General features: G+C 40.5%; 1 protein-coding gene across 5 annotated transcripts in view; it reads left to right on the plus strand.

Moving 5' to 3' along the window:
* SCYL3 (SCY1 like pseudokinase 3) overlaps positions 1 to 21,669 on the plus strand; it is a 37,811-nt gene that overhangs the window by 5,714 nt on the left and 10,428 nt on the right. For 4 of the 5 annotated variants that reach the window (XR_013487370.1, XM_078156504.1, XM_020974680.2 and 1 more), the window contains exons 2-4: positions 5,590 to 5,802; positions 17,828 to 18,013; positions 20,218 to 20,331. Coding sequence is in view for 4 of the 5 variants with exons in the window: in XM_078156504.1 (XP_078012630.1) it covers positions 5,638 to 5,802; positions 17,828 to 18,013; positions 20,218 to 20,331 (465 nt within the window). In the remaining variant the exon portion in view is untranslated. The remainder of the gene's footprint in view (positions 1 to 5,589; positions 5,803 to 17,827; positions 18,014 to 20,217; positions 20,332 to 21,669) is intronic. The other variant, XM_020974682.2, reaches the window with a different exon arrangement.

Here is a 21,669-nt window from a genome sequence, read left to right on the forward strand (position 1 = left end):
GAAGACTGAGGCTCAGAGGTTGTTTCATTTAACCAAGTAGCAGAGCTGGGACTTGAAAGGCTCTTTGTACACACCACCACCCTGTCTCTCTAATCAAAGTTCATGTTGCAGGATTAGAAGTGAAAGGGACCTCACCACCCCTATATTTTTACTTAGAAGGAAACATAAGGCCCATATATGTCATTATGTCTCTGTCCTTTTGAATAGGCTTCCCTAATGGTGGGAACATACTCCTTGACCACCTTGTGGAATCACCATTCTCCTCAATCAGTCGGCTATATACTCTTCTAGAGCTTACTTTCTGATTGGGGACAGTACAAATATAAAGAGAATAATACAAAGTAAGTAAAAAGTTGTTTGAGATATCAGGTACTAACAATTCAGGGGATAGGTAGAAAATGGTCCTTGAGCTACTTTTTTTTTTTTTGAGGCAATCTCAAGGTTAAGTGACTTGCCCAGGGTCACACAGCTAGGAAGTGCCAAGTTTCTGAGGCCGCATTTGAACTCAGGTCTTCCTGACTCCAAGGCTGGAGCTGTATCCACTGCAGCACCTAGATGCTCACCTGGCTTTTTTCCTTTTTTTTTTTTTTTTTTTTTTTACTTGAGCTACTTCTTGAAGGAAGAGAGGGATTCCTCCTGGTCGAGGGGGAGGAGGGCAGTACATTCCAAATATAAGGGAAAAGAGGGCAGAGCTCTGGGAAATGAGGAGGAGGCCAGTTTGGCTGGATCACCACCTGTGGGAGAGGGAGTAGCATACAACAAGGAGGGAAAGACAGGTTGGGCAAGGTTTTGAAGGACTTCAAAAGGTAAACAGAGGTATTTATGTTTGATTCTAGAGAAAAGAGATTTTATTGGGTGGACAGTGACATGATCAGATTTGCACTTTAAAGAAAATCACTTAGGCAGCCATAAGGATGGACTGAAGCAGAAAGTGAATTGGAGCTATTGTAATGTTGAGAGTCTGAACCACAGAGGGGCAGGGGCAGATATCCAAGTTGTGGAGATAGAGACAGCAAGGCCTAACAAATGACTGGATAGGAGACTTGGAGAAAGAGCCTGGGATAATGTCTAAGTGGAGAGCCTAAAAAATGACCATACTTTTGACAGAAATAAGGAAGTTTGGGACAGATATTATAAGCTATGTTTGGGGTATCTCTATAACCCGCAATTTGGAACGTTTAATAGTCGATTGATGATACAGTTCAGGGAAAAGACTAGGGTTTGACACATACATCCAGGAGGCACTGGCATAGGCATAGAGATGATAATTAAGGCCTTGTATCTGAGGCCTCTCTTGATTTCTCTTCCCCTCTTAGCTTTTTAGTGCCTTCGTCTTCCACACTACTTTGTATAGATTTTGTATTTATGTGGGTACATGTTGCGTTTTCCAATACAATTTAAGCATGCTGAGGGCAAGGATTGTTTGGTTTTTGACTTTGTGTGCCCAGCGCTTCACATATGTTAGGTGCTTAAAAATGTTTGATGAATTAATGAGTGAGCGAGTCAGGTGACTTGCCAAGAGTTGAACCTAGGTCCTCTAACGCCAAATCCAGAGTTCGTGACATCATACTGAGCTCAAAGTTTGTTTTAAAGTGTTTGGTTTTTACACAGAACTTTAGAAATGACTCTAGTGGTTAGTTTCTGATGATTATCTTTGGACAACGACTGGTTGTGCGGTCATAGTACTTCCTGAATGCTTGTATTCTCGTAAAGTCTGTTCTGAAATGTTGTCTTCTTCTGTGGCTTGGATTACTCTTACCCCCTTAAACTTAATACTTTTTCTTGACCCATGTTTATTTTAGGAAGGCACCATTTTGTGGCTAAGAGTCTAACTTCCAGGAATGGGGGACAGCTTTTGCAGATGTATGGGGGTGGGAGAGGGACTGTTATTTATGGGAAAAGCAGTCAGTCCTGTCTTGGGATAGTTTTCTATATAACATTTATGTGGCTTATTCCTCAAATCTGATGTGTTTTTCAGATAAGCATAACCAAGAAATGTAGTCAACTGCTTATCATGACGTGGCAAGAGGAAAGTGGTTTTTTGGGGGGGTTTTTTTGGGTTTTTTTGTGGGGGTCCTACATAAAGAGATAGGAAAGTGGAAGCTGCACATGACTGAAATATTAGGAATCTTTTGTAGTAGCTTCTAGTGCCATACAATAATTAGAAAAATAAACTTGTAGGTAAATTGCACATTTTGTTGCATTACTAACTATACATGACAGCCAGAGGAATTTTAAAATTTTTAACACATAACTAGCACCGATAGCATTTTGCTTCACACATAATGTTTACAAAATGCTTTGCCAGTTGATCCGCATATATGTAGCACTTTAAATAAATGCAATGGAAGAAAATTCTAAAATAATCCAAATAAACCTTTCTCATTCTTAAAAATTTTTTAAAACACCATTTCATTTCATGGGAGTCATTTAATAAATGTTGAAGTTAGAGAAGAATCTTTATGAAAAAATTTTTTCTTGCACATGCTTTGGGAACAATGGAAAACAAGTAATTAAGAAAGTTGGGAATGTAATTTTAACCAGAAAAGCTTTATTTGAAATGTTTTAGTTATGCTTGAGCTCAAGCCTCATTTGGCATTCTTTTACCCTCCTGTTTCCTGCTTAGTGATTATCACTGTTCATTGAAGGCTGCTGAGAACTTAAGGCACTTAAATTTTTGTTTGGAGAACTATTGTAGAAGTATAAAATGAAATAAGGAAACAATTAAGTATTAGGTCCATTTGGGAAAATTATTGCATGTAATTTACTTGGGAATAAAGAATAATGATAATTATGATAGCTTTTGTATAGTGCTTTAAGATTTGCAAACTATTTTCCAAGTTTTATTTCATTTGATCCTTACAACAACTCTGGGAAGTAGATGCACTTATTATCCCTATTTTATAGATAAGGAAACTGAGCAGAAAGAGGTTAAATGACTTGTCTAAGGTCACAGAGCTAGTAAGTGTCTGAGGCAGTATTTGAACTCCAGGTCCAGTGCTCTATCCATTGTGTCATTTGCCTGCATCATAGACCAGTAGGTGTAAAGAAGTATTTTGCCTTTTCAAAAATTCAAGCATCAGATTTTTTTTCTTTTCTTGCCTAGGCAGTGGGGTTAAGTGACTTGCCCAGGGTCACACAGCTAGTAAGTGTTATGTGCCTGAGGTCGGATTTGAACTCAGGTCCTCCTGAATCCAGGGCCAGTGCTCTATCCACTTCGCCACCTAGCTGCCCCATCAGATTTTTTTTTTAAACTATACTACTTTCTCTTTCAACTCTTGTATATGTTGGTGTCAGAATATCAAATACTGTAGATCGGTAAGTGTATCTGTTTGCAAATGTGTTCTGAGACAATATAATCAGTATTTAGCTGAGTTAGAGTAACCTTTGACTCTTCCCTCTCCCATATCTCATATTCATTTGATTCTGAAATTCTGTTAATTTTGCTTCTGTCCTATCATTTACATGAATCTCTTGCCTTTTGATCTACTATTACCACCCAGATAAAGACCCTCCTTATTATGTGCCTGGATGTAGCAGTAGCCTCCTAACATGTTTGTCACCTCCATTCTTTCCCTTTTTGGATTGACCCTAAATATTGCTGTCAGTACTGCCACATAGTTCGTCCTCTTGCATAGATATTATCAGATCACTCTGCTCAGAAATCTTAAGTGAAACTCATTATTACCTCCCAAGAAGAGTTCATTCTTGTTTGGCATTTAGAAGCCTTCTACAATCTGGTACCACTGTATTCAGTCTTATCTATTTAACCCAGCTCTCCTCCGCTGTACTCTGTATTCTGGTTGACTCAGTACCCCTAACCCTTCAAACACACCTTTCTCTGTGTCTCTTCTCAAGCTGTTCTTTATGTTTGGAATCTCTCTCTACCCATTTTTGTCTGTTAAATTCCATTTCATCCTTTAAAAAGCACACTCAAGTGGCCTACTCCTTTAGGAAATGATCTTTTCTCTCAGGCCTTGTATCATACTTTATATTACACCTCTGTAAGTTCCTTAAATCATGTTTTATTTGGTATTGTTATCTTTATTACCTCCTTGTTGCTAAATTCAGTGGCCTTTTCTCATCAGGACTTTCTCAAGTCCTTTTTGGTCTCTGTTGCAGAGTCATAATCTACGTCGTGCCCTGACATGTGGCTCTCCTGGTCCTCCATATCCATCTTTATACTCCCTCTCACCAAGCTTCCCTGGGTTCACTTATCAGCTGTATGCAGGTATAGAGCTATGTATCCAGGCTTAGTTTTCTCCCGAGTTCTGGTCCTACATCTCCATTTGCTTGTTGGATAGCTCTTCCTAGATATCCTCTAGGTATCTCAAACTCAACATGGCAAAAACTAGTAAGTTCTGTTTCTTACTTACCTGTTTTGATTGATGGTTCTACCATTTTTCCTGTCACCTTGGTTTATAAAATAGAAGTCATTCTCAACTCTTCACTCTCATCCCCCCCCCCGTGTATTGTGTCAAATCTTCTCAATTCCACCTCCTCAACATCTCTCACATCTGTTTCCTTCTCTCTCATAGCCCAGCCATCCTTATCTCAAGATTCCTAATTGGTATTCCAGTATCCAGCCTCTTTCCTTTACAATCCATCTACTACACAGTTGCCAGGTTGACATTTCTGATTCATGAGCTTTACCATGTCCCTCCCTTGGTCTGGAAGCTTCAGTTCTTTGTTGCTAAATTAAATGCTGGCATTTAAGCTTCAGTTCTTTGTTGCTAAACTAAATGCTGGCATTTAAAGCCCTTCTTATAATGTGTCCCCAGTCAGTCTTTATGGATATATTTCTTATTATTCCTTCTCATACACTCTGTGTTTCAGCCAAACTGGCCTATTTGCTGTTCCACATATATGACAGTCCCTCTCCTGTCCCCATACCTTTGCATAAATGATGTCCCCCATTTCTGGGAAACTGCTAAACATATTGGAGACGCCAGCTCCTTTCCGGAATCATTTCTATATTCCCCTAGGTCTGGCCTGCACAACCTGCACCATGGCTGCCCAGGCCTGACCTAGGTGTTCCCCTGGCCCCCCTCCCCCCACCATCCCTTCACTGTATTTATTTTGTACATATCTTATACTTAATTTTGTCTATGAATGTGTTATGTCCCCTCAGGAGAATGTAAGCACCTTGAGGGCCTTACTTTTGTCATTTATATCCCCAACACTTAGGATATTACTCGGCACATGGTAGGCATTTAATAAATGCTTTGTTGACGGATAAAATGGTAAATCTGGAGGGCTGGCATGGAAATGATGATCTTGTTTTAAAATCTGCTGAAATGAATGGGCTGAGAAGTACAAACTCCCTTATTTCTGCAGGGCCCTCCCACACAGGATTCCCTGGGTGTGTGTGCTAAGAAACTTACCCCAGAGCTCTCAGTCTGGGATATGGCTCATTGCTGAGCACTTACTTTTTAATGACAACTGTCCAAGGTTCAAAGGGTTCTGAAAAGCCCCAAGGAGAGACTCTTTTAAACACCTGCAATTCCATTCTCTGGGATGAGTCTTCTGTTCTCTTGCCTGATGTACAGGTGGATTTCATGTTTCTGGAAATCTCCTCTCCTCTTTTAGGTCTGTGTTTCTGAGAAGAAACGTCACCCCAGCTTCACTGCTCAAGGGATGGGATCAGAGAGCAGTGCTCTGAAGAGCTATACCCTTCAAGAGCCACCCTTTAGCCTCCCTGCTGGCCTGCTTGTTTACCCAGCCGTGCTACAAGATGGCAAGCTCGCCTCGGTTTTTGTATACAAGAGAGACAAGGAAGACAAGGTTAATAAAGCTGCCAAGGTACTGTAGAGGAGGTGACTTTACTTAATAACCAGCACCTGCTAATATCTTCATTATCATTTCCTATTGAAAAAAAAAAGCGTGAACCCAAGAAAGGACAGATTTCTTTCTGAAGTAAATGAGGTTTTATTTATAGCCTCCTTTAAAAACTTGATGATTATTAGTTTTTGAGAATGTCTCCAACTGGTGGGATGTTGCCAAGTAAAATCTCCCAATAAAGCAGCTTGATGAAAATCAATGTGATTGATTTTGTCATTTACTTTTTTTGAGGTTTTAAATGAAAATTTCTCAGAGGCTAATTTTACTTTACTTAGTTACAGTAACAAGTTGCTCTGTCTTAGGGGAAATGTTGAAATATGAGTATGTTTTGCAAATTTAATTTATTGTTGAAAGTAGAAATGGAAACTATTTGCCTTGGAAACTTTGGAGCCTAAATTGCAAAGGGTGAAAGGGTCATCTATATTTTACTTTTTACCACTTATTTTAACTTATTCAGCAGTTTATCAGTATACCAGTATGTCATCTCCAGGGAACTTATCCCATCTCTGAATGAAACTCCATAGTCATTAAAATGATTCGGAATGCCTTTGTGTGTTACAGTGAAGTTTTTCTAGAGGAAAAAGCAAACATCCCTGGACGGCTTTTTTTATAAAGACCTAAGCTAAATGAATGATCTCTCCAAAAAATGTAATATTAAACATTTTTAAAGTGAGCAAGATTATTTACTTAAATATTTGATTTTCTTTAGCAAGCACATTGTTTTAGATACTTAATTGCATTTTTAAATGTTACATATAATTTGAGATCCCTTGTATAATTATGCCTATTACATAGGACTTTGATTATAGTGTTACTGCTTTTAATAGTCAAAGAAGTTTGTAGTTGTATCTTTGATTTTATCATTATATCATTTGTTATATATGATTCATTTGATGCCAAGTCTTTGGTCAGGAATGTAATCCCCTAATTAAAATGTTGTTGCTATGGGAAATCATGATCTAATTTATAACAGTCCACTTTATGATGTACTTTCAAGGATATAGTAAAATTTGGGATTCTGTAATCTATATTAAAACAAAGTAATCTTTTTAGTGAAACATACCCCTCCTCCCCAAACTAGATATTGTTAATAATTTGGTAGAAGTTGGGGAAAATGCATTGTATATTGACATCCCTCCTCAGCGCAGGATGCCAGTATTTTCTGATATAGTACTTCTTGAGTGAAAGCAGAAGACCTAGGTTCTGGTCCTGTGTAGGCCATTTATTAGTTGTCTGAGTATTATGACTTGATTCTATTTTCTTATCTGTAAAAGGAGGATAATGCCCACCCTGCCTACCTCACAGGGTTGTTGTGAGGGTCAAATGAAAGTGCATTTATACAGTATTTATTTTTGTCTCACTTTTTCTTTACAGTGACTTCAGAGTTTATGAAACTAATAGGGCTCTCTTTGGAACAGGAGTTATTTTATGTATTGTGTCTGTGTGTTTTTTAAGATCCATTCTGAAACTGCAATGTATTTTTAAAGAATCCATCTAAATTTAGGAATGTTCATTACTTTTATTTTAAATCACATGATTTGAGGGAAAAAAGGGAAATTGTGTCCTTGTGTGAAGTTCCTTTTTTAAAATACAGTAAAAGAGATGAATGTATTTTTCTGTATGAATCTGTACAAACAACTTTAGGAGAATTTGCTGTTTGTACCAAAGGTAAGAGTATTTTCCAAAATTAATGGTTTATGACTTAATGAATACCTACCTCTTGGAACAGACTACGGGCAGTAAGAAGAATTGCATGTTAAGCGTTTTTGTAACTTAGCTTTTATCTCAGTTATGAATGACCAAAATAACTGGCTTCAGTTTAGAGTCTTTAGCAAAAACAACCATGACATGCATAAAAGTGGCCCCAAATTGTCTAAATATCCAAAAAAGGATTTGAAATTCATATATTTCATGGCCCTTTCTTGGGAAGGTATAATGTTAGCACAAATTGTCAAACTTGAATATGGTTATTCCATTATCAGTAAAGATATTAAAAATGAGCTGTATGTTTGCTATTATATTATCGAGATAGAACAATCCTTTTTTATAACATTACTCATAAAACCCATTTATGAGAAAAGATGAAGAGGAATTATAAAGCTCTTACTTTTGTCATGGCATAACTGGAGCTTGTTGCTGTAGTTAGCTACTATTACTGTGTTACCGTATATGTTGCGATGAATGTAGAATTGCTGTTTCAGGGGAAGTGGAAACTTTAGGCCCTATTTTCTTGAATGATCACGGCTTTTAAATATCAGCTGAGTAGCTCTGCAAAGGCACTTGTGGAAAATCCTAGTACAGAACTCATTCTGGCTTCCTGCTACCCCCTATGGCTTGGTGTAACATGGGTGCAGCTGCCTTTTGACCAAGTTAGGTCTAGTGAAGGTCCTTATTCAAATGTTTATGACGACTTTAGACCAAAATCTTAGCAGCTGTGGCTAGAGTTAAGTTTAAATGTGCAAAAGGAGAGGTTTGTTTTCCTTGAGCAACTCTTTAGATTTTTCCATGTCAAACTATAGGAAGAGTACCAGTTCACAAGTTTCAGTCTGAACCATCTGAAAAGGAACAATATGAAATTCTGTCTAAATATCTTTGTAGTAGGTAATAGGCACTTGAGAAATGTGGGATTTGTTAACATTTGACTTCAGCAATTTCACTGCCTGCGTCTGAACCACTGAACTACTTGTAGTTGAATTACTACTTTCCCCTGGAGTTCTGGCTTTTGGTCTTGCTATCTGTGTGACTTTGGTTACTTAACAACCAGGGCTGTTGTGAGGATCAAATACAATACTGTTTGTAAAATGCTTAGCATAGATAGTGCTTGTCACATGGTAGGCACTACGTCAGTGTTATCATCACTGTAGCTGGCATCAGCATCACCCCTCTCTGGGCCTTTGTTTCCTCATGTGTAAAATGAAGGCAGTGGACTAGATAATCTCCAAGGGTCCTTCTAGCTACAAAGCATTGATCTTATAGTCCTACTCCTAATAGTTTTCATGTGAAATTTCAACACTTTTGTTTTCACATAGCATATACTATGCTGATCCCTTGCTTTTTCTAGCAAGTGTTGCTGTTAGTAGTTCTGTGTTCTGTATCAGTTAGGAGTTGGGGGACATATAGCTAGCACAGTGCAAATGTTTATAGACATCTGAAATGATATCAAATCAGTTGTACTCTCTGATAACAGAAGAATATGGGATATGCCTCATCTATTGACTCTTCCCTTTAATTTTTCTTTAACAACTCTCTGTCTATAAATAGATTACAGCCAGTAATATTTATCATCTGGCTATCATATTCTAAAACTTTTTCTAACCATCAGCTCCCCAAAATAATGGAATCAGAATTTCCATTCAGTTTCAAAGTCTTGACACAATCAAAGTGCTTGGTTACAGCTTTTCACAGGTAAGAATCACAGAATTTATTTGAGAATTAGGATGGACCTTATTAGCCATCTAGTCCAACTCATATGCAAATGGATTCCCCCAGTAACATCTTCTTGAAGATCTCCAGTTAGGGGAAACCCCTCCAGGTGGTTCACCCTGTTTGGGGGTATTTCTAATTGTTAGAAAGTTTTGCCTGACATGGAGCTTAATTTTGTCTCTTTCACCTTGTTCGGCCTTCTGGGACCAACTGAACATGCCTTCACTTCTACATAGCTTTCACATGTTTGAATAATTATCATCATTACCCCTGACTGAACATCCCTGGTCCCTTCCAGCTGACCCTTATGTGCATGGCTCTGATTTTACCAGCTGGGCTGCCTGCCTTAGGACCCTTTCCAGTTTAACAGTTTCCTTCCTCAGTTCTGGCACTTAGAACTGGCACACAATCCATATACACATTAGGACGATTACCTTCTTGTTCTTAAAAGCTATATCTCTTTACTGCTGCCTAAGATCACATTTTAGCTTTTCAGATAAAATGCTGTCTGATCATGCCTCAATCACGCCCCATCTCTGATACTTGTGAAAATCAGTTTTTAAAAAACTGAAGTGTGAAATCCTATATTTATCTCTGTTAAGTTTTATCCTATTAGATTCAGCCTAGTTCTCTGCCCTGTAAGGACCTCTTTGGATCCTTCCATTATCTCAGCTGTTCCTCTCAGCTTTGTGTCATCTGCACGTTGGAAAATCTGGAAAACCAGTTCCTGAGAACTATGTACCGTGCAGCCATAGAGGTTGTATCATAGATTTAGAATTAGAAGGGACCCTAGAGGTCAATCTAGTCTGAACCTCAAGGCACTGTGTAAGAAGCAGTCTCTGTTTTCAAAGAGTTTACAATCTGTTTTTGATGATGTAACATATAAACAGCTAAATCGATACATAATCATGTGAATGTGGAGGGAACCATAACAATTGGAGGATCTGGAAAGGTTTCTGGTAAGCAGCACATGAGCTGAGTTTTGCAAGAAGCTAGGGATTTTTTGAGGATTAGCATGCATTTTGGATATGTGGGAGACAGCCCAGGCAAAGGCATATAGTAGGAGATGGAGTGCCAAATTTGGCTGGAATGTTGAATACATGAAGTAATGAGAAACAATGGAAAAACAGACTGGACCCCAATTGTCAGGGGCTTTTGAGTACCAAGCTAGAGAGTTTGGCTGCTGATGGCCGTGTGAATAAAATACATCAAAGATCCTTGAGCAGCATAATAGTGACAGACTTGTGCCTTCTGAAGTTACTTTGGTACTTGTGTGGAGGATGGATTGTACAGGTTAGAACCTGGAAATTGGGAGGCTAATTGAAGGCTATTGCAATAATTTAGGTGAGAGGGAATGGGGACTTGAACTGTCATGGTCATTGTGAAAATGTAGAGATTTGTAACGAATGCAGAAAAAGTTGAGATGAAACTGACCAGACATGACCGCTGATCAGTCATCTATAGAGGGTGAGGCAGAGGCAATGATGACACAGTTAGGTCACTAGAAAGCTGGTGATATCCTCAACAGAAATTAGAGGAGTGGAGGATGGATTTGTTAAGCTTGAGGTGCCCAAGGAAGATGTCCAGTAGGTTGCTGGTGATAGAATGGCCTGGAACTTGAGAGAGAGATAAGAGATTGATATCTAGATTTGGGAGTCATTTTCATAGAGACGATCATTGAATCCATGAAGGATGACGACACCACCAAGACAGGGCATAGAGACAGAAGTGGGCCCAGGACAAAGTCTTGGAATACACGTACTGTTGAGGGCAGAATGTGGACAGTGATACAGAAGACATTCAAGTCAAAGAAGAAACCAGGATAGAGTAGTGTCATGAAAACTATTCAACATAAAAAGGTGTTTAAGAGCATCAGATATTGGGGGCAGCTAGGTGGTGGCACAGTGGATAGAGTACCAGCCCTGAAGTCAGGAGGACCTGAGTTCAAATCTGCCCTCAGACCAAACAGTTGACAGTAGCTGTGTGACCTTGGGCAAGTCACTTAACCCCAATTGCCTAAAACAACAACAAAAAAAGTGTCAGATATTGTGGTGAGGTCTAGAAGGATGAGGACTGAGGAGAAAAGTCTTGGATTTAGCATTTAAGACACAGTAATTACAGTAAGATCAGAAGGTAGATTGAAGGTTTTGAGAAGTGAGAGATTAGGGTAAGAGATTTGTTTTAGGATTCTGGCTGTGAAATGAAGTTGAGGGAGAGATTGATGTAGCAGGATCAAGTAAAAGTTCTTTAAGGATTAGAAAGACTTGGGCATGTTTACAGGCAGTGAGGAAAAGGCAGTAGATATGGAGAGAGCAGAGAGAAGACAGCTCTACCACTGTGTGTTTGTGGGTTGAAAGGGCTCTTCACCATGTCATTCCACAAGACTTTCAGGGTCGAGAGGGTCCTTGCCTCTCCTATGTGTAGGTATTGTGCAAATATGCAGCCGGGGATACAAAAAAAGGAAAAAAGTCCCTTTTCTCAAGGATCTCACAGTCTATTAAGAGAAAGAACATACAAACAGCTATGTAGAAATAAATTGGGGATAACTGACAGAGGGGAGGCACTAGCATTAAGGGAGGCCAAGAAATTCTTATGAAAGGAGAGCTGGGACTTGAAGGAAATCAGAACAGTTAGGAGATGGAAATAAGAGAGAGGATTCTGGGCATAAGGGAGAGCCAGTGAAAATGCAGTGTCAGGAGACGGATTGTCTTAGGGAAGAGCTAGCAGACTGGTGTCATTGGATTTCAAGTATGTTGGGGGGTGGGGTGGGGCGAGTAAGGTGTAAGAAGACTGGGAAGGGGGGAAGGGGCTCAGATTGTGAAGGGCTTCGAATACCAAACAGATTTCTACGCTTGATCCCAAAAGTAATGGAGAGCCATTGAAGTTTCTTGAATAGGGAAATGTCACGGTCAGCTGTGGCAGACTGGAATGAGGAAAGACAGTGCATGAAGACTAATCAAAAGAGTGTGTTGTAATAATTCCGGTGTGAGGTGGCGAGGGTCTACACCAGCGAGTGGTAGTATCAAAGGAGAGGAGAGACCACCTGCAGGAAGTGTCCGGAAGGCAGAATGAAGAGAACATGACAGCTGACGCGATATGGGGAGTGGAAGTGAGGACACTGAGATTGTAAGCCCTGGTGACTGTGGTACCCTCAAGAGTAACATGGAAGTTAGGAAAGAGGAGGGCTTAGGGGGAAAGAGTGAGCTCAGTTTGGGACATGTTGAGTTTTAAAATGTCTAAAAGGCAGTTTGCAATGTGAGTATGGAGGTTTGGAGAGAGGTTAGGGCTGGATAAGTAGATCTGAGAATCATCAGCATACAAATAATAATTGAATCCATGGGAGATCACCACGCAGAATAGTACAGAGGGAGAAAAGAGAGCCCAGAACAGAACCTTGGAGGCCATACCCACAGTTAGTGGACATGACTTGGATAAAGATTCAGCAAAAGAGACTCAGAAGTATTCTAGCAAATAGGAGAAAACCAGATTAGTGTCATGAAAGCTGTGTGAAGAGAGTGTCAAGGAGAAGAGGATGATCGATAGTATCAGAGGCTGTAGAGAAGTCAGGTACAACTCAGAAGAAACACTGACTTGAGTTAAAGGACAAGGACTGATATGCCACACTTACCAATTGAGATCAAAAGAATGCTATGGCTAATTTTCCTGGATTTCAGGAAAGCACTTGACAGAGTCTCTCATGCTTATCTTGTGGAAAAGGTGAAATGGTAGTACTACTGTTAGGTGTATTTAGAATGGAATCATCGACCCAGAGTGGTCATACATAGTTTAATGGCCAACTTGAAAGGCATTTTCTAGTAGACTGTCTTAGGGAAATGTTCTTGGCTCTGCACTGTTTAACTTTTTTTTTTTAATATTGAATTAGACAAAAGCAAAGAAGGCACGATTACCAGATTTGCAGATGACTCAAAGCTAGGAAGAATAGTTAACATGTTGGAATGACAGTCAAGATTCAAAAAGATCTTGATAAGTTAGAACACTGGGCTGAATATAAGAAGATGAAATTTAACAGGGGAAAAATTAAAGTCTTATACTTTAATTGAAAAAAAATCATTTTAACAAATCCAAAAAGAGGGAGGCACGGTTAGACGTGAGTTTGAAAAAATAAGATATGGTGTTTGTATAGAATGAAGGCTTACCATGTGTCAGCAGTGATGTGGCAGCCCAGAAAGCTGATGTGATCTCAGGGAAGCCTTGGGGAGTCTAGGCCTAGGGAGGTGATGATGGTCCTACTGTCTTCTGCCCTGGTCAGATTGTGCCTGAAGTACCTCATTCAGTTCTGGGTACCACATTTTGGAAAAGACATTGATAAGCTTCCAGAGGAAGGGAACTAGCAAGGTGAAGGTCCTCAAGAAAATGGCCTGTGAGGTTTGGTTGAAGCATCTGGGGATGGCTAGCCTGGAGAAGAAAAGAGCTATCCATGCAGAATGAAATGGTTTGCCTTTAGTGGGTTCCACCCCACTAGACATCTAGATTTATTGTGGAGAGGATCCCTATTCTTGTATAGATTGGAATAGGTGTTCTTTGAGGTCTCTGCAACTCTGAGAGTCTGTGACGTTATGTACCCTTGGTTTGAAAAGATGTATCCCTTGCAGCTAGGTGGCGCAGTGGATAGAGCACTGGCCTTGAAGTCAGGAGCACCTGAGTTCAAATATGACCTCAGAACAAACACTTAACACTTACTAGCTGTGTGACCCTGGGCAAGTCACTTAACCCCAACTGCCTAAAAGCAAAAAAATTAAAAAAAGAAAAAAGAAAGAAAAGAAAAGATGTGTCCCTTAAATGGATGGTCCCCAAACAGTGCTGCTGTGATCTAGTTTTTAAAATGTGGGAGAAAGAAATTCGTTGACAACTTGTTTCATGCTCATTGAAAACCAAGTAGTATGTAGACATAGTTAGTGCAAATGGTATTCCCTTTTTTATGGAAGAAATTAAAGCTTACGTACCAAGTGACTTTCCCAAGGTCACAAAAGCAAAACAGAACTAGGAACCAAATTGAGCCCCAAAACACGTGTTAAATTTTAGTCTGCTGTATGCAAGGGGAGGAATTGTGGCATAGTAGAAAGCTGGCCTCAGGACCAAGACCTGGATTCACATCCTACGTTTCATATATAACTGATGCTGGCCCTGGAAAAGTTGCTTTATGTCTTAATGCTCCAGGCCAATTCTCTTAAGACTGTATTTTGCAAAGCAGATTCGTATCTGCAAAGGTACAGGGAATTTCTTTACCAAGAGTTCCCTATACCAATGAAATACGAGGTCTGGTGTCTCCTTTCCCATATCCTCCCCTCACTTCCTCATTTCTAGGGCAAAGCACTGTGCTAGGTAGAGGGGATTCAGATACCAAAATTCAACAGCCTTGTCCTTAATGAGCGTCTATTCTAATGCTTCAGATCTAGGTGATCTGAATTTTAATAGCAGTGGAAAGAAGAACACCACTGAAGATCAAATGAGATAATATCAGACTGCATCTGACTTTACAAACCTTAAAGTACAATATAAATGTTACTGTTACTATTATCATCACATGCTAGGACAGTAGCTCTCAAGCCAGCTTAGTGACGTATAGAGACCTGAGTCTGAATCCCATCTCAGACCCTCTGAAACTAGGTGGGCCTGGGCACCCAACTCCTCAGCTTCAGTGTCCTAAGTGGGAATAATAGCACCTACCTCAGAGCTGCTGTGAGGATCAAATGAAACCGTGCATGTAAAATATTTCACAAACCTCCATGTGATAGAGAATGTTAGCTATTATTACTATTGCTTTTTTTTTTCTTAGGCAGTTGGGGTTAAGTGACTTGCCCAGGGTCACACAGCTAGTAAGTGTCAAGTGTTTAGTATGAGGCTGGATTTGAACTCAGGTCCTCCTGACTTCAGGGCCGGTGCTCTATCTATCCACTGTGCCACCTAGCTGCCCCTATCGCTCCTTTTTAACTGAGGATATCACCAAGTGTAACAGATGAATCCACTCTGGTGTCACAGATGATGCAATACTAACAACATTAGTGGATACTGTGTGACCCCCTGGCAAGCACTCTGGATTGTGAATCAGTGGACCTGACTTTGAATCCTGGCTTCCTGTCTGTGACTCTGTGACCCTTACTTAACCTCTTTGGGTCTCAGTTTCTTTAAATGTAAAATGATGAGATTGGACTAGATGACCTCTTAGGACCCTTCCAGGTCTATCAACTTTCTGTATTGTGTCTCATGCACATAAAATTTTTAAACAACTCCTCACACCTGTGTTGGTTTCATGCTGTTCTGTAACATAGTAAACTTTTGGGGGGCAGAGACTCCATCCTGGCTTTGATATTGTTCATTTCCTTAAACTCTACAGCTCTCTCTTATAGATTTAAACAGTAATTAGCAACTAATAATGAGTCTTTAACACATTTTTAAACAAAAGTGCATACTTGCCTAGGTTCTGATAATGGACAATGCTGTCGCGCTTTCCGTTATCGATGACAGGGCTGTGTGCTTGCTCCCGTGCTTTTTAGCGTGATGTTTTCAGCAACACTATCAGATGCCTTCGTCGAGAGTGAAGATGGCATCGAAGTCAGCTATTACACTGACAATAGATTATTTGACTTAAAAAGGTTACAAGTCAAGACTAAAGTGGATGGAGACTCGGTGGACTTTTTGTTCATAGATGATTATGTACTCATTGCAGCCTCGGAGGCTAAGATACAGCAAAGTGTCGATAGATTCCCTGCTGCTTGCAGTAATTTTGGCTTTAAAATTAACAAGAAAACAGAGGTTCTCCACCAGCCCATGAATGGAACTATCAGTTACAGCAAATGGAGGAATTTTGAACGCTGTGGATAAGTTCATTTACCTTGGCAGTGTCCGGGGATGTACACATAGATGATGAGGTTGATGTACACGTTGCCAGAGCTAGCTCAGTGTTTGGAAGACTCCAAAGCAAAGTATGGGAGAAGAGAGGCATTAGGCTGCTTTCCAAACTGAAGTTCTACAGAGCCACTGTGCTGATCTCATTGTTGTATGCCTGTGGAGGCTGGGCATTATACCAGCACCATGCCAGAAAACTGAATTGTTTCCATTTGAATTGTCTTAGGAAGATTCTGAAGATCACCTGGCAAGATAAGGTATTAGACACTGAGGTCCTCTCAAGCTGAACTGTGAAACATTCAGACTCTACGGCAGAGAATGCAGCTCTGATGGGCTTGGCCATGTTGTCTGAATGCCAAATGCCATTGGCCAAAAAAAGACTATTTTATGGAGAACTCACACAAGCCAAGTGCTCACGTGGAGGTCAGAAGAAGCGATACAAGAACACTTTCCAAGGTCTCTCTGAAGAAGGTGCTGTGGTCTATGAACAAAGCATGATTATGGTAGCTCCAAAGAAAAGCACGATCCACAAATTTAGAGACATCTGTTCCCCAAATGTTCACAGGGATTATTTGTGCCTGACCTGCCTCAGAAGGCAGAGCCTTCTAAGCTTGTCTTGGTCTGATTAGCCACAGCTGGACACACTGTACCTTGACCCTGACATAGTGATTTCATTTTGGTCCTCTTCAAGAGCAAAGGACAGCAATCAACCAACCAGCAGCCGGAGCGAGTAGGTGTGTGTAACTGCTGACCCTCTAGGTCCTCAAGTGTGCCTTTTGACTGAACCAAACTTAACAAACAAATCCCCTTAATAAAAGGATTTGTTCTGTAAAACTTGGGCTCAGGCAAAAGACCACACCCAAGGACCTTGAGGGCCAAATATGGCCTAGAGGCCACAAAGCCCTGCTCTGGTCTTTTAACATTTTTTAATAGAAGCAGTGAATGTCCCTGGCATTAAACTAGAATTGAGAAAAGTAAATATCATAGGATCCTAGATCTAGGGCTGGAAGGGACCTCATAGGCCACCTAGCACAATTCCATTTAACAGGTGAGGAAACTGAGGCCAGAGGAGGTGGTGATTTGCTCAGGGTCACACAGGTAAGTACTGGAGGCAGGATTTAAACCCAGGTTTTCTGACTCTAGAGCCAGTGCTTTTTCCATGGTCCATGGTACCACTTCTTGAGGTTATGCAATAACTCTGTGATGGAGATCTAACTATTTGTTGTTGTTGGGGTTTTTTTTTTTTACAGTCATGTCAGACTCTTTATGACTCCATTTGGGGTTTTCTTGGCAGAGACACTGGGATGTTTGCCATTTTCTTCTCCAGCTCATTTTACAGATGAGGAAACTGAGGCAAACAGCGTTAAGTGACTTGCCTAGGGTCACACAGCTAGTAAGTGAGGCTAGATTTGAACTCAGAAAGATGAGTCTTCTTGACTCCAGGCCCAGCGCTCTATTCACTGTGCTACCTAAATGCCCAGTATGGACTAACCAAGGAGCCGAAAGCACTTTTTGTCTGTCCACAAAACTGTATGTGGATCACCAGAATCCAAGACTCTTGGCTGACAATTCACTTGATCTCTTCTGTGTCATCTGATTATATTGACTCCAATCTGTGATTGCAGAATGATCTGACAATGAAATGAGTTTAAAGTTTACAATCCTCTCCTCTCTCTTCCCCTTCTGTCTCTTCAAGCATTTAAAGACCCTGCGCCATCCCTGCTTACTGCGGTTCCTGTCTTGCACTGTGGACACCAGCGGTGTCCACCTGGTCACTGAAAGAGTGCAGCCTCTCGGTGTGGCTCTGGAAGCGCTGTCTGCCGCCGAGCTCTGTGCTGGCATCTATGATGTGCTGCTGGCTCTCATTTTCCTTCACGACAGAGTGAGTATTAAGCACTTATGAAGTTAGCAGAGCCCCAGCCTTCTGAGAAATGGTCCTTTGGGTGGTATATGACATGCTATTAATAGATCTCTCTCAGGATGCTGTCTAGGTCATTGTTTTTAGAATGATAATATGGTTTCGTGTATTCTACACAGCAAGCAGCTTTTATTTAAAAATACTTATAACTGGGCATTACTTTCTAGACCTTGGTTTTATGCGTGGCAGTCCTCAACGTGCTTTAAGAGAGGAATGGCTGACCATCAGGCCCAGCTGCCTGAGTTGGGTATCAATCCCACCAACCTGGCCAGAGTCAGGTAGCAATCTTGTGGGACTGTAGATTTAGAGTTGGAAGAGACTTTAAAGGTCATTTAGTTTGACAGATAAGAAAATGAAAGTACAGAATTGGTGGCTCGCCCTAAGGTCACACAGGTAGGAAGTGAGCATTCGGAACCTAGGCCCTCTGGCTCCCGATCCAGAGCCCTTTGCACAGCCTCATGGTGCCTTACTTATAATTTCAGATGACTTAATCTTGTGCTCTTTTCACTAGTGATTACTACTGAAGGGGCTCTGTGAAAGTGCTTCTGCTACTTGGTTCTATTTGCTTTGTTATCAGGAGTCTTGCAACACGAAGTTCTTGACAGTTCCTTGCAGTTTCAAACATTATAGGAATCAGATTTTTTAGAGCCAGAACAAACTTCATACTCCATCTAGTTTGGTTCCTTTGTTTTAGCTACCAGTGAGAAAACAGAGATCCAGAGACATTACATGATGTGCTGGTCAGTGTCACGGTCATACATGGCAGAAAGTAGATATGAGATACATCTACACACATCAGACTCTTTTTGACACAGGCATAACCTGTGTGACTTTGGTTCTCCCAGCTGTCATTGTTTTGCAATAACATTATTAATGCATTTGTAGCCAAGTCCTTAGCTAAAGCATAACATCCAGCTGAAATCGGCTGAAATGCATCACTGCTGATAGTGCTTCTCAGGATATTGTCTTTAACACTGTACCTTGCAGAGCCAAGTAATGACATGAAGCAGGCCATCCCTAGATCTGGCTTTCTCTACTACCAGTTAGAGCCATGGCTTTCCTATAATGTCACATCAGGCTTTTGGTGTAAAAGCATGTTTTAAATATGTATTTAAAGAGTTTATGTAACAATGGGGGTTGTTAATGGTCCAGTGGGTGATCATGTCTACTTGAGCAGCTAGGTGGTGCAGTGCTGGGCCTGGAGTCAGAAGACTCATCTTCCTGAGGTCACATCTGACCTCAGAGAGTTACTAGCTGTATAACCCTGGGCAAGTCACTTAACCCTGTTTGCTTCAGTTTCCTCAGCTGTATGACAAACCATTCCAGTGTCTTTGCTAAGAAAACCCCAAATGGGGTTACAGAGAATCAGACACAACTGAAAATAACTGAATAACAACAAAAACATATCTACTGGAATAATTCTAGGTTTTTAAAATGAATATGTTCTTGCTGTATGTTCTTGTCACTTGTCAGTCTATTTGACTTTATTCTTTCTACAATCCTTTAATCCAGTCTTTATCAAACCGCTCTGGTAAACATTTCTAGTCGCCCTTATTATTTCATCTTTCCTGAGGCTTTTGCTCTTTTTTCCCTCTTTGTTGGCCAGGGTCTGTGGTTAGGTGAGAAGGAAAAGAAAGGGGAAAAAGTTGTGAAATGAAAAGCTTTAGAAGAATAACAAAATTTTTCTTTGAATGCATTTGATAATATTGTCTGTGGTGGCCTACAAATAAGCAATAAACATACTCTTGGCTCTTCTGAAAATTAAATAAATCTGTCTGTGGTTATTGAGAAAATCCCTGGTAGTTAAGACTGTCTGTCCAGAGGCTCCTCTCACCAGCAAGGAGCATTTTTCCATTCTTCTTTAGTCAGATATGCAGACATTCAGTTTGACTTTTTGAGGCCATGTCATTGCAGTAGAATAAGGGGGAATTACTGCTGTTTAATAAAAATGCAACACTTTTTAATTGGGCTTAGTGTCATCACTAGCGCTTCTGTAACCTTCACTCAGTGCAGTCATTTGACTGACTTCTACGCATATACTAAGTTAAATGGAGGCAGGCTCATTTCAGAACAGAGGCTCCTTCTGTGATTCTGTTTTCTTTATCATTCGGGTCATTCATTGCACAAATGGCTGTTTCAGTCTTCCATCCTCATGTGCTTTTTTTTAGGGAAACCTAACGCACAACAATGTCTGTTTGTCATCTGTGTTTGTAAGTGAGGATGGGCACTGGAAGCTAGGAGGAATGGAAACAGTCTGTAAGGTCTCTGAAGCCACACCAGAGGTAAGAGCCACAGAATAGACTTTTATGTTGGATTGAGACAAGTAGGCTTCTGGTTGTTAGAGGGTTTTGTACAATTTTGGTTTTTTGTAGTAACAATGATAAGCTTTAGTGGCCTAATTTCCATCCATTGTCTTTCCTTTGGAATTACCAACTACCTGTACCCTTAAGAGGCAGATTTTTTTTTCCTGACCAACTGTTCTTAACCATAGAAGATAATATCATTTTAGACCTAAAAGGACTTTAAAGATAACTTAGTCCATCTGAGAGGTAACCAGTGACCTGCCCAAGGTCACAGAATTGAAACCTGATTCTTGAGCTAGGACTCTTCCGGTAGAACATGCTCTTTCATCTTTTATGGCAACAGCTTTACTCTGGTTCCTCTAGCTATTTTGGCTCTCTGCCTTCATCTCTTCCCTTGTAATTCATTCTGTTGTGAGACTAATCTTCCTAAAGCTATTTTTTCTCATGCCAGTTAGCTGATGGATCCTACAGAGTATTCAGTCTAAATTCCTGTGTGGCTTTCAGGCCCCTCCTGAATGGGCTCTGGCTCTGTATGCAGGTCGGTTCATTTTCCCCAAATAGTCTGTGCTTATTCCTGCATCCTCACCTTTCCTCGTGTCTTCCCTCTCTGCAATGCTCTCTTTTCCTTCTGCTTGCCTAACCTCAACCTCCAGAACTAGTTGTGGGCCTGCTTCCTCCAGGATGGCATTAGCCTGCACCCCTTTCTTTTCTCAGAGCGCCTCTTGCACTCACATTACAACTCCATAGTTTCATAATAAATCATTATATAACTGTTATTATGTATACTGGTTGTTTTTCCCCAGTTAGATAGTGACCTTCGTCACTATATAATCATGTATACGAGTATACAGCCATGCCTGAAACTTCTTTTATATACTCTTACAGGGCCTAGCTTGGTACTAGGAACATCACAGGTACAGAGTAAATTATTAATTTATGAATGAAAGCTTATTGGCAGCCTAGCTTTATGCCGTAAATATCCTTTTACTTCCACAAGGGTAGGATAGGGGTAAGGGTAAATGATATCTTAACCTAATTTATGGGAGAGTGAGATGCAGAGAAGCTTCAATGGCAAAAAATGTCTTTCTCTCCATAGCACCTGGCAAAGTGCCTGGATGCCTGATACTTACTGGTTCATCTCCCAGCCTTGTTGTCTGTGATCCTTGCTGTACTTGGTCACCTGTGGGTACCAAAGGATCAGCTGAATAAGGACCTGTTATGGTCGTGTCTTCAGCTGGTTTTAATTTGAGTGGTTATAGAAGTTGTTGAAGACTCATCATTGCTCCTTGTTTTTTCATTGCTTTACCCACATTTCTT

Source organism: Phascolarctos cinereus, unplaced genomic scaffold (assembly GCF_003287225.1).
Source record: "Phascolarctos cinereus isolate Bilbo 61053 unplaced genomic scaffold, phaCin_HiC Scaffold_5;HRSCAF=322, whole genome shotgun sequence".
In the NCBI taxonomy this organism is placed as follows: Eukaryota; Metazoa; Chordata; class Mammalia; order Diprotodontia; family Phascolarctidae; genus Phascolarctos; species Phascolarctos cinereus.